General features: G+C 50.2%; 1 protein-coding gene across 5 annotated transcripts in view; it reads right to left on the bottom strand.

Moving 5' to 3' along the window:
* The window catches only part of SEPTIN7 (septin 7), a 147,173-nt gene extending 137,850 nt beyond the window's left edge, over positions 1-9,323 (bottom strand). For 3 of the 5 annotated variants that reach the window (XM_029048840.2, XM_029048844.2, XM_029048842.2), the window contains exon 1: positions 9,146-9,323. In XM_029048840.2, coding sequence (XP_028904673.1) covers positions 9,146-9,206 — 61 coding nt within the window. In that variant the 5' untranslated portion in view covers positions 9,207-9,323. Of the gene's footprint in view, positions 1-7,961; positions 7,964-9,145 lie in introns of all 5 variants that reach the window. The other 2 variants (XM_029048841.2, XM_029048843.2) reach the window with 1 other exon arrangement.
* Between the last annotated feature and the right edge of the window lie 5,642 nt (positions 9,324-14,965).

Below are 14,965 nucleotides of genomic sequence, written 5' to 3'. Positions count from 1 at the left end.
GTGATCAAGAGTTGATCAATCACCTTAAAACCAATTATCCAGGAGTTCATGCTTGATGCAAAGAGCAATAGGTAAGCACTGGAAGTTTTTAAAGTTGAGACCTGGGAAGAATGTTTGAAGAAAAAGCAATCCAGAGGGGAGAGACTGGAGGCAGGGAGGTCACTGAGGAGGCTGATGCTGTAGTTAAGCCAGGACACAACAGGCCAGGTGTAGCAGACGTTTGGACAGAGAGAGAAAGGCAGATTTTGGAAATGCTGTAGAGAATTTGGCAGCATGTAATGGCAGATTTCTCCTGGAACAAAACCACAGCAGTGGTGGCTGGAGAGTTAAGGAGGCAAGGGCACCCCTAAAAGTCAGACTCTGACTTGGCACCATCCTCTCCCTCCAGTCCTGCTCCTCTCCCTCCAGTCCTGCTTAATCATCCCTAAAGTTTTTGTTGGAAGGTTTGTGTTTTTAAAACATTAAAAGCATTCATAGTTTTAATAAAAGCTTATACACCAAATCATTTTCCTGGGCTTCCTGTTTGTATAGTTCACCCATCCCAACTTGACTGTCAACATTTCTATCCAAATTGTGAATAGAGTAAAAAACAAATATTTTTAAAGGAAAAACAAACCGCATCTCGGCATATGAAATGAGGTACCTAATCTACTCATTTATTTTGGAATACCCATCTGAAGAAACTAGCTGCCCCAAACATAAAGAAATAGTCTTTAACAGATGGAAGTATATAATTTTAACGTGGGGAAGGTCCCATAATTCTATAAATTAGTCATTAAAGATAACTGCATTATTAAAGTTCTATTTAAAGATAATACCTAGAACATAGTATGGCATTCATGGTTTTAAAAAAAAAAAGTTATTTGGTCTTGTCAGGAATTGATGTTGGGTTTTACCAAGACACAAACAACGTTAATACTTTACACTATTGAATGATTGAACCTGATAGTTAAACCTGCCCCAGGGCACTTCTGTACATATCCTTATACTCTATTTCCACTTCCTCTACTTTATTTTAACGTCTGTCTCCCCCTGCAGACTATAAACTCCCTGTGGGCAAGGAACAGGTCTATCGACTGTTGTATAGTACTTACTCAAGCATGTACTACAATACGTACCACTGAGTGATTAACTATTTAAAAACATAAAACAAAAAATAATAATTATGGTGCCTAAGTGCTTACTATGTGCCAAGCACTGTTCTAAGCACTGGGGTAGATACAAGATAAACAAGTTGGACACAATCCCCGTCCCACATGGGCCCACACTCAATCTCCATTTTACCGATGAGAAACTGAGGAACAAAGTAGTTAAAGCCCAAGGTCAAACAGCAGAAATGTGGTGGAACCAATATCCATTGTTCTTGTCTGTCTGTCTCCCCCGATTAGACTGCAAGCCCGTCAAACAGCAGGGACTGTCTCTCTCTGTTGCCCACTTGTTCATTCCAAGCGCTTAGTACAGTGCTCTGCACATAGTAAGCACTCAATAAATACTATTGAATGAATATTAGCACCTAGGTCCTTCTGACTCCCAGGCCTGTACTCTATTCACTCAGCCACAAAAAAAATATGTTACTTCAGAGGGAAGCAGCGTGACTCAGGGGAAAGAATCCAGGCTTGGGAGTCAGAGGTCATGGGTTCTAATCCCGGATCCACCACATGTCAGCTGTGTGACTTTGGGCAAGTCACTTCACTTTTCTGTACCTCATCTATAAAATAGGGATTAAGGCTGTGAGCCCCACATGGGAACAATCTGATCACCTTGTATCCCTCCAGCACTTAGAACAGTGCTTTGCACATAATAAGCGCTTAACAAATGCCATCATTATTATTATTATTCAGAATTACCTAAGTAAATTAATATGCTTTTTAAAAATATGAACCTGTCGGGAAAGGTAATGTGTATCAAACATTTACCTTGCGAGAGTGCTGTTAGGAATGTGATGAATACAAGCTTCAGATTACTTTTGAATACTTTCTCTTTATCCACATTTAACAAAATAGGCATTAACACTGTTGTATTTACCTACCAGAGTGATGCCATCAACCACTTAACTTTATTCATTCATTCAATTGCATTTACCGAGCGCTTACCGTGTGCAGAGCACTGTATTAAGCACTTGGAAAGTACAATTCAGCAACAAAGAGAGACAATTCCTGCCCATAACAGACTCACAGTCTAGAAGGGGGGAGACAGAAATCAAAACAAGCAAACAGTCTCAATAACATCAATATAAATAGAATTATAGATATATACACATCAAAACAAGTAAACAGGCATTAATATAAATAAATAGAATTCTAGATATGTACATATATACATAAGCGCTGTGGGGCAAGGAGAGAGGGGTAGAGCAAAGGGAGTGAGTCAGGGATGGTGGGGAGGGGAGAGGGAGCTGACGAAAAGCGGGGCTGTTTGGGAAGTTCTCCTGAGGAAGGAGGTGAGCCTTCAGTAGGGCTTTGAAGGGGGGAAGTGTGATTGTTTGGCAGATTTGAAGAAGGGCATTCCAGGCCAGAAATAGGACGTGGGCCGGGATCAACAGGGACAGGCGAGAAGGAGGCACAGTGAGATGGTTAGCAGCAGAAGAGCAGAGTGGGCTGTAGAAGGAGAGAAGGGAGGTGAGATAGGAGGGGGCAAGGTGATGGAGAGCTGTTAAATCAAGAGTGAGGAGTGATAGGCAACCACTGGAGATTTTTGAGGAGGGGGTTGACATGCCCAGAACGTTTCTGTAGAAAGATAATCCGGGCAGCAGATCGAAGTATAAACTGAAGTGGGGACAGACAGGAGGTTGGGAGATCAGAAAGGAGACTGATGCAGTAATCCCATCTGGATATGAGGAGTGAGTACAATCAAGACAGATGCAGTCCCCAACCTACCCGGTTTCACAAAGGGAAAGAAACTGCCAAGTAACTGGAGGCTAAACTCGAGGGCAAGGAATGTGTCTGTTTATTGTTGTATTGTACTATCCCAAGCACTTAGTGCAGTGTTCAGCATACAGTAAGCACTCAAATAGGACTGAATGAATGAATAAATGAATGAGGGGAATCTGGTCAAGCCCAGCTCTGCCTGGATTCTGGATCCACTCACAGAAGTCGAAATTCTTCCAGGGATTGGGCTCCCTAAGTGACCACCTCTTCTAAGAAAGAAATGAAACGCTCCCACTCATCCCAATAGAAAGGGCTTCCTGCTTTTATTCATTCATTCATTCAATAGTATTTATTGAGCGCATACTATGTGCAGAGCACTGTACTATGCGCTTGGGATGAACAAGTCGGCAACAGATAGAGACAGTTCCTGCCGTTTGACGGGCTTACAGTCTAATCGGGGGAGATGGACAGACAAGAACAATGGCAATAAACAGAGTCAAGGGGAAGAACATCTCGTAAAAACAATGGCAACTAAATAGAATCAAGGCGATGTACAATTCATTAACAAAATAAATAGGGTAATGAGAATATATACAGTTGAGCGGAGGAGTACAGTGCTGTGGGGATGGGAAGGGAGAGGTGGAGGAGCAGAGGGAAAAGGGGAAAAAGAGGGTTTAGCTGCGGAGAGGTAAAGGGGGGGGTGGCAGAGGGAGTAGAGGGAGAAGAGGAGCTAAGTCTGGGAAGGCCTCTTGGAGGAGGGGAGTTTTAAGTAGGGTTTTGAAGAGGGAAAGAGAATCAGTTTGGTGGAGGTGAGGAGGGAGGGCGTCCCAGGACCGCGGGAGGGCGTGACCCGGGGGTCGACGGCGGGATAGGCGAAACCGAGAGACGGTGAGGAGGTGGGCGGCAGAGGAGCGGAGCGTGCGGGGTGGGTGGTAGAAAGAGAGAAGGGAGGAGAGATAGGAAGGGGCGAGGTGATGGACAGCCTTGAAGCCTAGAGTGAGGAGTTTTTGTTTGGAGCGGAGGTTGATAGGCAACCACTGGAGTTGTTTAAGAAGGGGAGTGACACGCCCAGATCGTTTCTGCAGGAAGATGAGCCGGGCAGCTGAGTGAAGAATAGACTGGAGTGGGGCGAGAGAGGAGGAAGGGAGGTCAGAGAGAAGGCTGACACAGTAGTCTAGCTGGGATATAACGAGAGCCCCTAACAGTAAGGTAGCCGTTTGGGTGGAGAGGAAAGGGCGGATCTTTTAGTGAGAAGTGAGGTAAGAAGGGGCAAGGTAATGGAGCACTTTAAAGCCAATGTCCAAGAGTTCTGGTTTAATACAGAGGTGGATAGGCAACCAATGGAGATTTTTGAAGAGGGCGGTGACATTTCCTGAACGTTTCTGTAGAAAGACAATCCTGGCAGAGGAGAGAAGTATGGACTGGAGTGAGGAGAGTCAGGAGGTCGGGAGGTCAGAAAGGAGGCTAATGCAGTTGGGAAAGAATGAGTGACTGTATTAACGTGGTAGCGGTTTGGATGGAGAGGGAAGGGCAGATCTTGGTGATGTTGTGAAGGTGAGACAAGCAGGTGTTGGTGATGGATCGGATATGTAGGATGAATGAGTGGAGTCGAGGATGACACCAAGGTTACGGGCTTGTGAGAGGAAAGGATGGTAGTGCCGTCCACAGTGACTGGAAAATCAGGGAGAGTATAGGGTTTGGGAGGGAAGATAAGGAGCTCAGCGTGGCTCAGTGGAAAGAGCATGGGCTTGGGAGTCAGAGGTCATGAGTTTGAATCCCTGCTCTGCCACTTGCCAGCTGTGTGACTGTGGGCAAGTCACAACTTCTCTGTGCCTCAGTTACCTCATCTGTAAAATGGGGATTAACTGTGAGCCTCACATGGGACAACCTGATTACCTTGTATCTACCCCAGTGCTTAGAACAGTGCTCGGCACATAGTAAGTGCTTAATACCAACATTATTATTATTAGCTCTGTCTTGGACATGCTGAATTTTAGGTGGCAAGAGGACATCCAAGTGGAGATTGTCCTGAAGGCAGGAGATGTGAGCCTGGAGGAAGGAGATACAGTTTGAGTAACATCCACTTAGAGATGATAGTTGGAAGCCATGGGAGTGAATGAGTTCACCTAGGGAGTGAGTATAGATGGAGAAAACAAGGGGACCAAGAACTGACCCTTGAGGAACCCCTACAGTTTGGGAATGGGAGAGGGAGGAGGAGCCCGCAAAGTAGTCTGAGAATGAAGGGCCAGGGAGATAAGAGGAGAACTGGTAGAGGATAGAGTCAGTGAAGCCAAGGTTGGATAACGTGTTGAGGAGAAGGGGATGGTCAACAGTGTCAAAGGCAGCTGAGAGGTCGAAGAGGATTAGGATGGAGTAGGAGCCATTGGATTTGGCAAGAAGGAGGTCATTGGTGACCTTTGAAGGGGTGGTTTCAGTGGAGTAGAAGGAACAGAGGCCATATTGAATGGGGTCCACAAGAGAGTTGGGGGAGAATTAGTGGCAGTGAGTATAGATGACTCACTCCAGGAGTTTGGAAAGGAAGGGTAGGAAGGAGATACGGCGATAACTGGAGGGGGTTGTGGGGTCAATGGAGGTTTTTTGTTTTTTGTTTTTTTTTAAGATGGGGGAGACTTGGGCATTTTTGAAAGCAGAGGGGAAGAAGCCATTGGAGAGCAAGCAGTCGAAGATGGAAGTTAAGGGGGAGGGGGGGAAAAGGAGAGGGTTTTTATAAAGTGGAAGGGAATGGAGTCTGATGCGTATGTGGAGGGGGTGGCACTTGAGAGGAGGGTGGAGATCTCCTCAGAAGATACCACTAGGAAGGACGGGAAAGTGGAAGAAGGGGTCGAGAGGAGGGGGAATGGTGAATTTGGGGTGGTCAGATCTGATGGTGTTAATTTTCCTAATCAAGTAGGTGGCCAGATCATTGGCGGGTGAGGGGAACAGAGGGCCTGAGGAGAGAGTTAAATGTCCAGAACAGCTGATGAGGGTCACGGACATGGGTGTCAATAAGGGAAGAGAAATAGTTTTGCTGGGCAGAGGAGAGGGCAGAGTTAAGGCAAGAAAGGGCAAACAAAGTGGACAAGGTTGGCCTGGTGTTTAGATTTCCACCAGCAGCGTTCAGTGGCTTGAGAATAAGAGTGAAAGAGGCGGACAGTGGAGGTGATTCAGGGCTGTGGGTTAGTGGTGCGAGAGTGACGAAGGGATAGGGGAGAGAGTGAGTTGAGTAGAGAGGGTGGAGTTGAGAGCATCTATTTGGTCATCCAGAATGGGTAAAGAGGGTAGGGAGGTTAGGTGGGGTGTGATGTGCTGAGAGAGATGGATGGGGTCGAGAGAGCAGAGGTCTGGGGCGGGGGGAATAATACAGATTTATGGGGAGGAGGAGTGTGAGAGAGGAGGCAAGTGAGAAGGTTGTGGTTAGAGAGAAGGATTTCAGAGTTGGTGAGGGTGGCTAACAAGTTAGTTTTCAAGAACTGCTTTCCAGAAGTCAGAGATCTTAAGTTTTAACAATGAGAGTGAGAGACAGGCCCCCTTAAAAAAAAAAATCTAAACATGGATGAGATGACCTGTATTTAGTCCTGGATGAGTTAGGAAGAGATTTATACATCTCCCTGCTAGTTTTCGGACTACCAAAGCATTTCAGTTGTGAGACTGTACCTAAAAAAGAGTTTAAACATCTACTGGTAATATTAGTTGACTGCTCTGCCTTCTACAAATCCCAAAGGTCCATAATCACGGTAAATGAGGGTCAAAAGTTTTATGCTAAAAAATATAGTACAGGACTAACCCCCAGTTGGGCAGAGGGAAAAACAAGGATTGTGTTACTTATGAAGGACTGCGCTGCCCTACCATGAGCATCAGCTATGCTAACATGCAAAGGATCCTTCACAGTTCCACACAACTCCACCCAACCCTATCTCCTCACTCCCCAAACTATTCAACAGCTGGGTGGGTTGAAATAGTCTTTCCCTCCCCTCCCCCTTCCTCCCCTTTCCTTGCTATTTGGAGGAATAAGGAGGGACTCTGGCAGCTGAGACTGGTTTATAAGACATGATATCAGATTTGCCTTGTGGGAATCTTGAAGCAGAGGGACCTGGCCAGGGGCTGCATCAAGTACACCCCCGGCAAAAAAAAACAACCCAAAACCTACATCTGTGTATAATTTTCCAAAAATTAATGAAAATATTCGCTACCAAGTGAAATACATAAGAGTGAATGAAATTCTTTAAGCTACATCCTGAATGTAAGGTCACAGTGGGCAAGGAAAACGTCTAACCTTTCCAAAGTGTTTAGTACAATGTTCTACACACTCTAAGACCTCAATACATTTTGTCTGATTGGAAATTTGGGAGATTCCCACCATCATATTTGGATTACTCCATTTTTCTTGTACCTATCAACATGGAAAACAATGATTCGGCTTGCGTACGAAGCAAAACTTTCCCTCTACCTCGGGGAATCTTACCTCACACATCTAAAGAAAACGATTCACATCCCCTACATTTTAAAAGCGAAACAAGGAGGTAGGAGGAAAAAAGTGAGTGGCACGTCCAGTGTTTTTTCTTCAAGTATTACAGCATTTTCCCTAGGTTCAGTAGCCGAAGCTAAATTGACTCGTTACCTAGAGCGTTAAAGGATTTCATAAGGAAAGGAAACTAAAGTAGAAACTGCAAGTGACACACGCTCGTCTCCTCTGAGTTGACTGCCTGGGGAGGGAGTGACCTGGATGGATTCCGGGGCGGAGAGGTGGGTGGGGGTGAGAGTAACCGACCCAAAGTTTGGAAATCGCCTTCCAAGATTTCTTCTTGAAAGGCACCTCCATCTTCCCCACGTCACTTCTATGGGGGGAGAGGGGGTGGCGGCGCCATTCTAGGGCCCCCCACCACCCTGCCCCCGCCCCTGGCTTCGGGTCCCGTGGTTGCTGTTCCCGGGGCGGGAAGGCCCGGACCCGTTTGGTCCCCGGGATCCCCGGCGCCCCCAGGCCCGGCAGACTCGTCCGGGCGGGGCGCGGGGCCAGCAGCCCGTCGGGGGAGGAGACTGAGAGTTTACAGGAGAGCGCAGAACGCTGCCCTAGGCGCTGGGGAGAGGACAACACACAGCTGGCACACGTCCCCTGCAAGGGGCGGGGGGGACGCCCAGTGGGAGGGGAAAAAAAGAGAGGGGCGGGAGGGGGGGGGAAGAAGAGAGAGGGGCGGGAGGGGGGGGAAGAAGACAGAGGGGCGGGAGAGGGAGGGAGAAGACAGAGGGGCGGGAGGGGGAGGGAGAAGACAGAGGGGCGGGAGGGGGAGGGAAGAAGACAGAGGGGCGGGAGGGGGAGGGAAGAAGACAGAGGGGCGGGAGGGGGAGGGAAGAAGACAGAGGGGCGGGAGGGGGAGGGAAGAAGACAGAGGGGCGGGAGGGGAGGAAGAAGACAGAGGGGCGGGAGGGGGAGGGAAGAAGACAGAGGGGCGGGAGGGGGAGGGAAGAAGACAGAGGGGCGGGAGGGGGAGGGAAGAAGACAGAGGGGCGGGAGGGGGAGGGAAGAAGACAGAGGGGCGGGAGGGGGAGGGAAGAAGAGAGAGGGGCGGGAGGGGGGGGGAAAGAAGAGAGAGGGGCGGGAGGGGGGGGAAGAAGAGAGAGGGGCGGGGGGGAGGGAGAAGAGAGAGGGACGGGGGGGAGGGAGAAGAGAGAGGGACGGGGGGGGAGGGAGAAGAGAGAGGGACGGGGGGGGGAGGGAGAAGAGAGAGGGACGGGGGGGGGAGAAGAGAGAGGGGCGGGGGGGCGAAAGAGAGGAGCTATGGGAGAGAAGAGAGGGTGACGGGCCGATGCGATGTAGGGGAAAGAAGGAGCAGAGAGCGGTCGTGGGTAGGGCCGGACGGCTGCGGGGTAGGGATGCGGGTCAGAGGCCGTGCGGGGCCGGGGCCGGGGCCGGCCCGGCTCCTCCATCGGGCCGCTGCCGCTGCCGCCCCCGCCCCCGCCCCCGCCCCCGGCCCGGGAGGGATCGGCGGCAGGGCGGGGACCGGCGGGACGGAGCGGCCAGAGGGAGGAAGGGGCGGCGGTCCTGGGGCGGGGGCGGCGGGAACCCTCGGGGCCGGCGGCCACAGCACAGGAAATGCCGCCGCCGCCGCCGCCGCCGCCCCTCCTCCTCCTCCTCCTCCTCCTCCTCCTCCTCGCCTCCATTCAAACTGTCACCGCCGCCGCCCCCGCCGGGCCGCCTCTTCCCGCGCCTGCCGCCCCGGCTCCCTGTCCCGCCGCCGCTCCCGGCCCCCGGCTCCCCGCGCCGTCCCGGGGCTGACACTCACCCATGGTGCCGCCGTTGACGGTCCTGTCCTCGGCAGCCGCGGGCCGCGCACTGATCGACATCCCCTCCCCCTTCCGCTCCAGCCCCGCCGAAGCGCCGCCCTCTAATTCTCCAAAGCCGCCTGCGCTCTTTACCCGGCGGGGCCGCGCCACGCGCACGCGCACCAGAGCGGACGGACGCGCCGGCCGCCGCCCGCCCCGCCCTCCTGGCCTCAGAGGGGATCCCGGCCCGCTCCAAACTATCGCGAGACTCTCCCCAGTCCGCCCGCTTCGGCGCTCCTAGGGCTCGGCCGGCGCCTCGCCCGCCATCTTTAGACCGCTTTCCCCCTCGGACCAGGAGGCCCCTCCCCGCTGACTTTTCCCCCTCGTGTTCGCGGGAATAGATGCCTTTGGGTGCCGGTCGATGAGATTAGCGCATCTCCCCGTGGGAACGCACGTGGGGGGGGAGGAACGGGCCGGGGTGTGGGAGGGTGGGGCTCTCGCCCGGACTAAAGATGGCCGCTCTCGGCGGGGGTGGGGAGGCGGAGAACCTCCTTGCGCCATTGGCGTAAGGGAAGAGGGCCGCGGGGGGCAGTGCGGGGGCGCCGCCGCGGGGGGCGGTGTGGGGCCGCCTCGTCTCCGGCGGGGCAGCCTTGCGCTCTCACTCTGTGCCAAGCACTGGGGCGGGTAGGATGCAGAGCCAGGCCCCGCCCAACCGGCACTCACAATTCAAGGCGAGGGCATAGGTGATCTTGCAGATGGGCACACTGAGGCGCACAGGGCTCGTCACCGGTCACGCAACAGGCAGGAAGCGGTGGGGCCTAGCGTCGGGCCCGGCGTCAGGAGACCTGGCTCCTAATCCCCGCTCCACCCCGGCCCGTTGTACCTTCTAAGGAAAGTCGCGTCACTAATCGGCGCCTCGGTTTTCCCATCTGTAAAATGGAGGACCGGAGAGCTTCTGCCTTCCCTCCAAATCCACCCCCTCCACCGGCGCATCCTACCCCATCCCTTCGCTCTTTATGAAAACACCGGCCCCCCCCTTCCTTCCCTAACCGTCGTCCAAAGCCGTTCACCCTCCGATGGCTTCTTCCCCATTGCATTCAAACATGACCATGTCTCCTCTCTCCTAAATAATCACGTTGGTATTTGTTAAGCGCTTACTATATGCAGAGCACTGTTCTAAGCACTGGGGTAGATACAGGGTAATCGGGTGGTCCCACGTGAGGCTCACGGTCTTCATCCCTATTTTGCAGATGAGGTAACTGAGGCACAGAGAAGTGAAGTCACTTGCCCACAGTCACACAACTGACAAGTGGCAGAGCCTGGACCCATGACCTCCGACTCCCAAGCCCGGGCTCTTTCCATTGAGCCATGCTGCTTCTCCTAAAAAAAACACCCTCCCTTGAATCCGTGGTTCCCTGCAGTTATCGGCCCATCTCCTGCCTACCGTACTTCTCCAAACTCCTTCCCTGAGTTGTTTCCACCCTCTGTCTCAAATTCCTCTCTTGCAGTTCTCATCTTGACCCCCCTCCAATCTGGCTTCCATCCCCTTCTCTCCACAGAAATCACCCTCTCCAAGGTCACAAATGATTTCCTTCTTCACAAATCCAACGGCCTCTACTCCACCCTAATCTCCTCGACCTCTCAGCTACCTCCGTTTGTTCAGTCACATTTATTGAGCCCTTACTGTGTGCAGAGCACTGTACTAAGAGCTTGGAAAGTACAGTACATTCGACAGTGTGGACCATCCCTTTCTCCCGGGAACATAATCCAACTGTAGCTTCACTGAAACCGTCCTCTCCTGGTTCTCCTCCTATCTCTCTAGCTGCTTATTCTCAGTCCCTTTTGTGGGCTCCTCCTCTGCCTCCCACCCTAACTGTAAGGGTCCCTCCAGGCTCAATTCTGGATCCCCTTCTATTCTCCATCTACACTCACTTCCTTGGAGAACTCATTCTCTCCCCCTCTCCCTCACCCCCTCTCTCTCCCTCTCCCCCCCTTCCCCTCCCCCTCTCTCCCTCTCTCCCTTTCCCTCCCTCCCTCTCCCTCCCTCTCCCCTCCCCCTTTCTCCCTCTCCCCCCCCTTCTCTCTCTCCAGTCTTGCATTTCTTCCTGCCTTCAAGAAATCTCTACTTGGGTATCCTGCCATCACCTGAAACAACATGCCTAAAACAGAACTCCTTATCTTCCTACCCAAACCCTGGCCTTCCTCTGATTTTCCCATCACTGTGGACGCCACCACCATCCTTCCTGTCTCACAAGCCTGTAACCTTGACGTCATCCTTGACTCCTCTCTCTCATTCAACCCACAAATTCAATTCATCACTAAATCTGGTGTCGAACTACACAGTGTTGCTAAAATCCTCTCCTTCCTCTCCTCTCCTTCCTCTCCTTCCTCTCCTTCCAAACTGCTACCCTGTTAATCCAAGCATTTATCCTATCCCGCCTAGATTACTGTACCAGTCTCCTAGGTGACCTCCCTGCCTCCTGTCTCTTCCCCACTCCAGTCCATTCTTCACTCTGCTCCCGGGATCATTTTTCTACAAAAACGTTCAGGCCGTATTTCTCCACTCCTCAAGAACCTCCAATGTTTGCCCATCTACCTTCACATCAAACAAACTTCTTACCATAGGCTTTGTCTTATGCTGTCTACCCTTCTCCGACCCATAGTGTCTCCATGGACACATCTGTCCCAGAACACCCTACTCCATCTGCAATCGTTCTGGTAGCGTATCCATAGAGTTTTCTTGGTAAAAATAGGGAACTGCCTTCTTCCGTGCGGTAAACTTGTCTCCACCCTCGATTCTCTCCCATGCTGCTGCTGCCCAGCACAGGTAAATTTTGACTTGTAGCAGATTACCTTCCACTCACTAGTCATTGCCCAAGCTAGGAATGGAAATTGGTGTGCTTCTGCTTGTCTGTCCCTCCCAGAGACTGGTAGAGTACTTGAAACTCTCCACCTGAGAGGGCTGTAGGCTTTAAACCATTCTATTACCTTGCCCTCTCCTTACCTCACCTTGCTACTCCCCTACTCCAACCCAGCCCTTATGCTTCTCTCCTCTAATGCTAATCTTCTCAATCTATCTCTTCTATCTCACCATCGACCTCTTACCTGTTGTCCTGCCTCTGGTCTGGAATCCCTTCCCTCTTCATGTTCGACAGACAATGACTCTCCCTGTCTTCAAAGCATTATTGAAGGCAGATCTCCAAAAGGCCTTCCCTGACTAGGCCCTCTTTTTCTATTCTTCCATTGAAAGACTTCCCTCTGCAGTCTCCCTGACTTGCTCCTTTTATTCATCTCCCCTCTCAGCCCCACAGCACTTACATACATATCTGTAATTCTATTAATTTATAGTAATGCCCGCTTCCCCCTCTAGACTGTAAGCTCGTTGTGGGTGGGGAATGTGTCTGTCATATTGTTGTATTGTTCTCTCCCAAGCGGTTAATACAGTGCTCAGCACACAGTAGGGACTCAATAAAAATGATTGCGGACTGACTGTTCTCCTTTTCGCCTTAGAATACGAGTCCAAGTGGAGAGGGACCTGTGACTGATCTGACTCTGTTACATCTACTCTCAGGGCTTAGCACAGTCTTTGACAATAGTGCTTAACAATTTTCTATTTCTACTCTACCTCCTGTGTAAATAAATGTTTCCAGTTTGACACCTTTAAGGAGGGAGAGGAATCGTTAGGGGTAACCAGGGAACCCAATTAAAATGCACATGGAAAAACAATCTTTAAATCAGTAGCAGTTAATAAGGGTTAGAGTTTTAGTTTAATCTTGTTTTGTTTTGTGTATGGTGTTTGTTGTGTGCTTAGTATGTGCCAGGCACTATACTAAGCACCTGGATTGTCTTATGCTGTCGAGTCTTCTGCGACCCATAGCGACATCTTGAACACATCTCTCCCAGAACACCCCACCTCCATCTGCAATTGTTCCGATAGTGTATCCATAGAGTTTTCTTGGTAAAAAATACTGAAATGGTTTACTGTTTCCTCCTTTCACGTGGTAATCAGGTAAACTAATCAGGTTGGACACAGTCTCCACATCCCACAGTGGGGCTCCCAGTATTAATCCCCATTTTACAGATAAGGAAACGGAGGAATAGAGAAGTGACTTTCCCAAGTCACACAGAGGACATGTGGCAGAGTCAGGATCGGCACCCGGGTTCTCAGACTCCCAGCCCCAGGTAATCTTTCCACGTTGGCTCACCGTACTTTAGTTACCCAGACAGTTGGTGTATGGAAACCTGAAAATGAGAAACTGAAAGCAAAAGAGGGCAGAGGTTATAATTTAAGGACATGATTAAACAAAGCCTCAGTTGAATGCTGCATCTCAGCTGAAAACTGGGAGTCATTCGCTGAGGCTAGACCAGCATGGCGTACTACTATCAAAGGAAGAAATGGCTCACTTCTAGCAGAACTACAGTAAGGCACAGAGACAAAGGAGCAAAAGAGAAAGCAGTGCCAGGCGCTGCAAAAATGAAGTATGACAACAGGGGACAGCCTTTTTGTGTAGTACAATATGACTCGGACTGTGGATCCTGCCCTGACTTTTCACCCCACATGTACCTCTGGGTGAATCTCACCATCAGCCGTGTCTTCTTCAAATATCATCTATGGTATTTATTGAGTGCTTGTACTAAGTGCCTGGGAGAGTATAATACTACTGAGTTGGTAGACACGTTCCCTGCCCACAGAGAGCTTACAGTCTAAATGACTGTACAAAATATGAAATCTATAGATAGATGATAGGTATCCATGGAAACTCCTGGGGTAAAAGTGATTTGTATTTTTTTTGATTACATTAATGTGACAGCACCATATTTACTGCATGACTTCAAAATCAACCACTACTGCTAAATAATTCCACGCCACCATTCCCTCAAGCTCCAACTATCAATCATTCAATGCCATTCCTTGCCACGGAGAAGCAGCGTGGCGCAGTGGAAAGAGCATGGGCTTTGGAGTCAGGGCTCATGAGTTCGAATCCCAGCTCTGCCACTTGTCAGCTGTGTGACTGTGGGCAAGTCACTTAACTTCTCTCTGCCTCAGTTCCCTCATCTGTAAAATGGGGATTAAGACTGTGAGCCCCACGTGGGACAACCTGATTCCCCTGTGTTTACCCCAGCGCTTAGAACAGTGCTCTGCACATAGTAAGCGCTTAACAAATACCAACATTATTATTCCTTGAGTTAAGCTTACTGTGAGCAGACCACCTGAAGGGGAGGACACTGACTTGGAAGGGTTTGGAAGGAAAGAGGCACTCTCTCAGTTCCATAGAACATTACAAGGAATTTTCCCTTGGAGAGTACTGTGCACAACCCTGTCGAGGGTGAAAATCATGGCCGTTGCTCCTGTACTTCCTAGGTGATGTAAAGAGATTTGTAGGAAATTATACTTTAGGGAACCCTATAATGGATGTGTATGTTTTTGCAGCAGTTGCTGTTGAAGAGGCGCTAAAACGAACCCATGGGTAGCTCTCGTATTTCAGTAGAAGCAAATCACCTTTGAATGTGGGTTCTCTAATTTTCCACCTTCACGCTTCGGTAATCCTGGGTTATTGGCAAACCATAAGGAATTATGGAGCTGGTGCCAAAGGAGGGAACACCGAGAGTCTAATTTATTGATGGTGCAGATAATAGTCAATTGTAATGTGCTGTCAACTTGCCAGAGCTCTAATCACGTGCCTTGTCAGAGTTTCCTTTTCAGAAACTGCTGATACAATGCCATCCTGAACATGGAATTTTCCAGGATGAATTCATAAAAGCAGGAAGCCCTTTCTATTGGGATGGGTGGGAGCATTTCAGTTCTTTTTTAGAAGAGATGTAGTCACCTAGGGAGCCCA

Source organism: Ornithorhynchus anatinus, chromosome 21 (assembly GCF_004115215.2).
Source record: "Ornithorhynchus anatinus isolate Pmale09 chromosome 21, mOrnAna1.pri.v4, whole genome shotgun sequence".
Lineage (NCBI taxonomy): Eukaryota > Metazoa > Chordata > Mammalia > Monotremata > Ornithorhynchidae > Ornithorhynchus > Ornithorhynchus anatinus.
The sequence above is the reverse complement of the archived record's forward strand: the minus strand, read 5'-3'. Positions and strand labels throughout refer to the sequence as shown.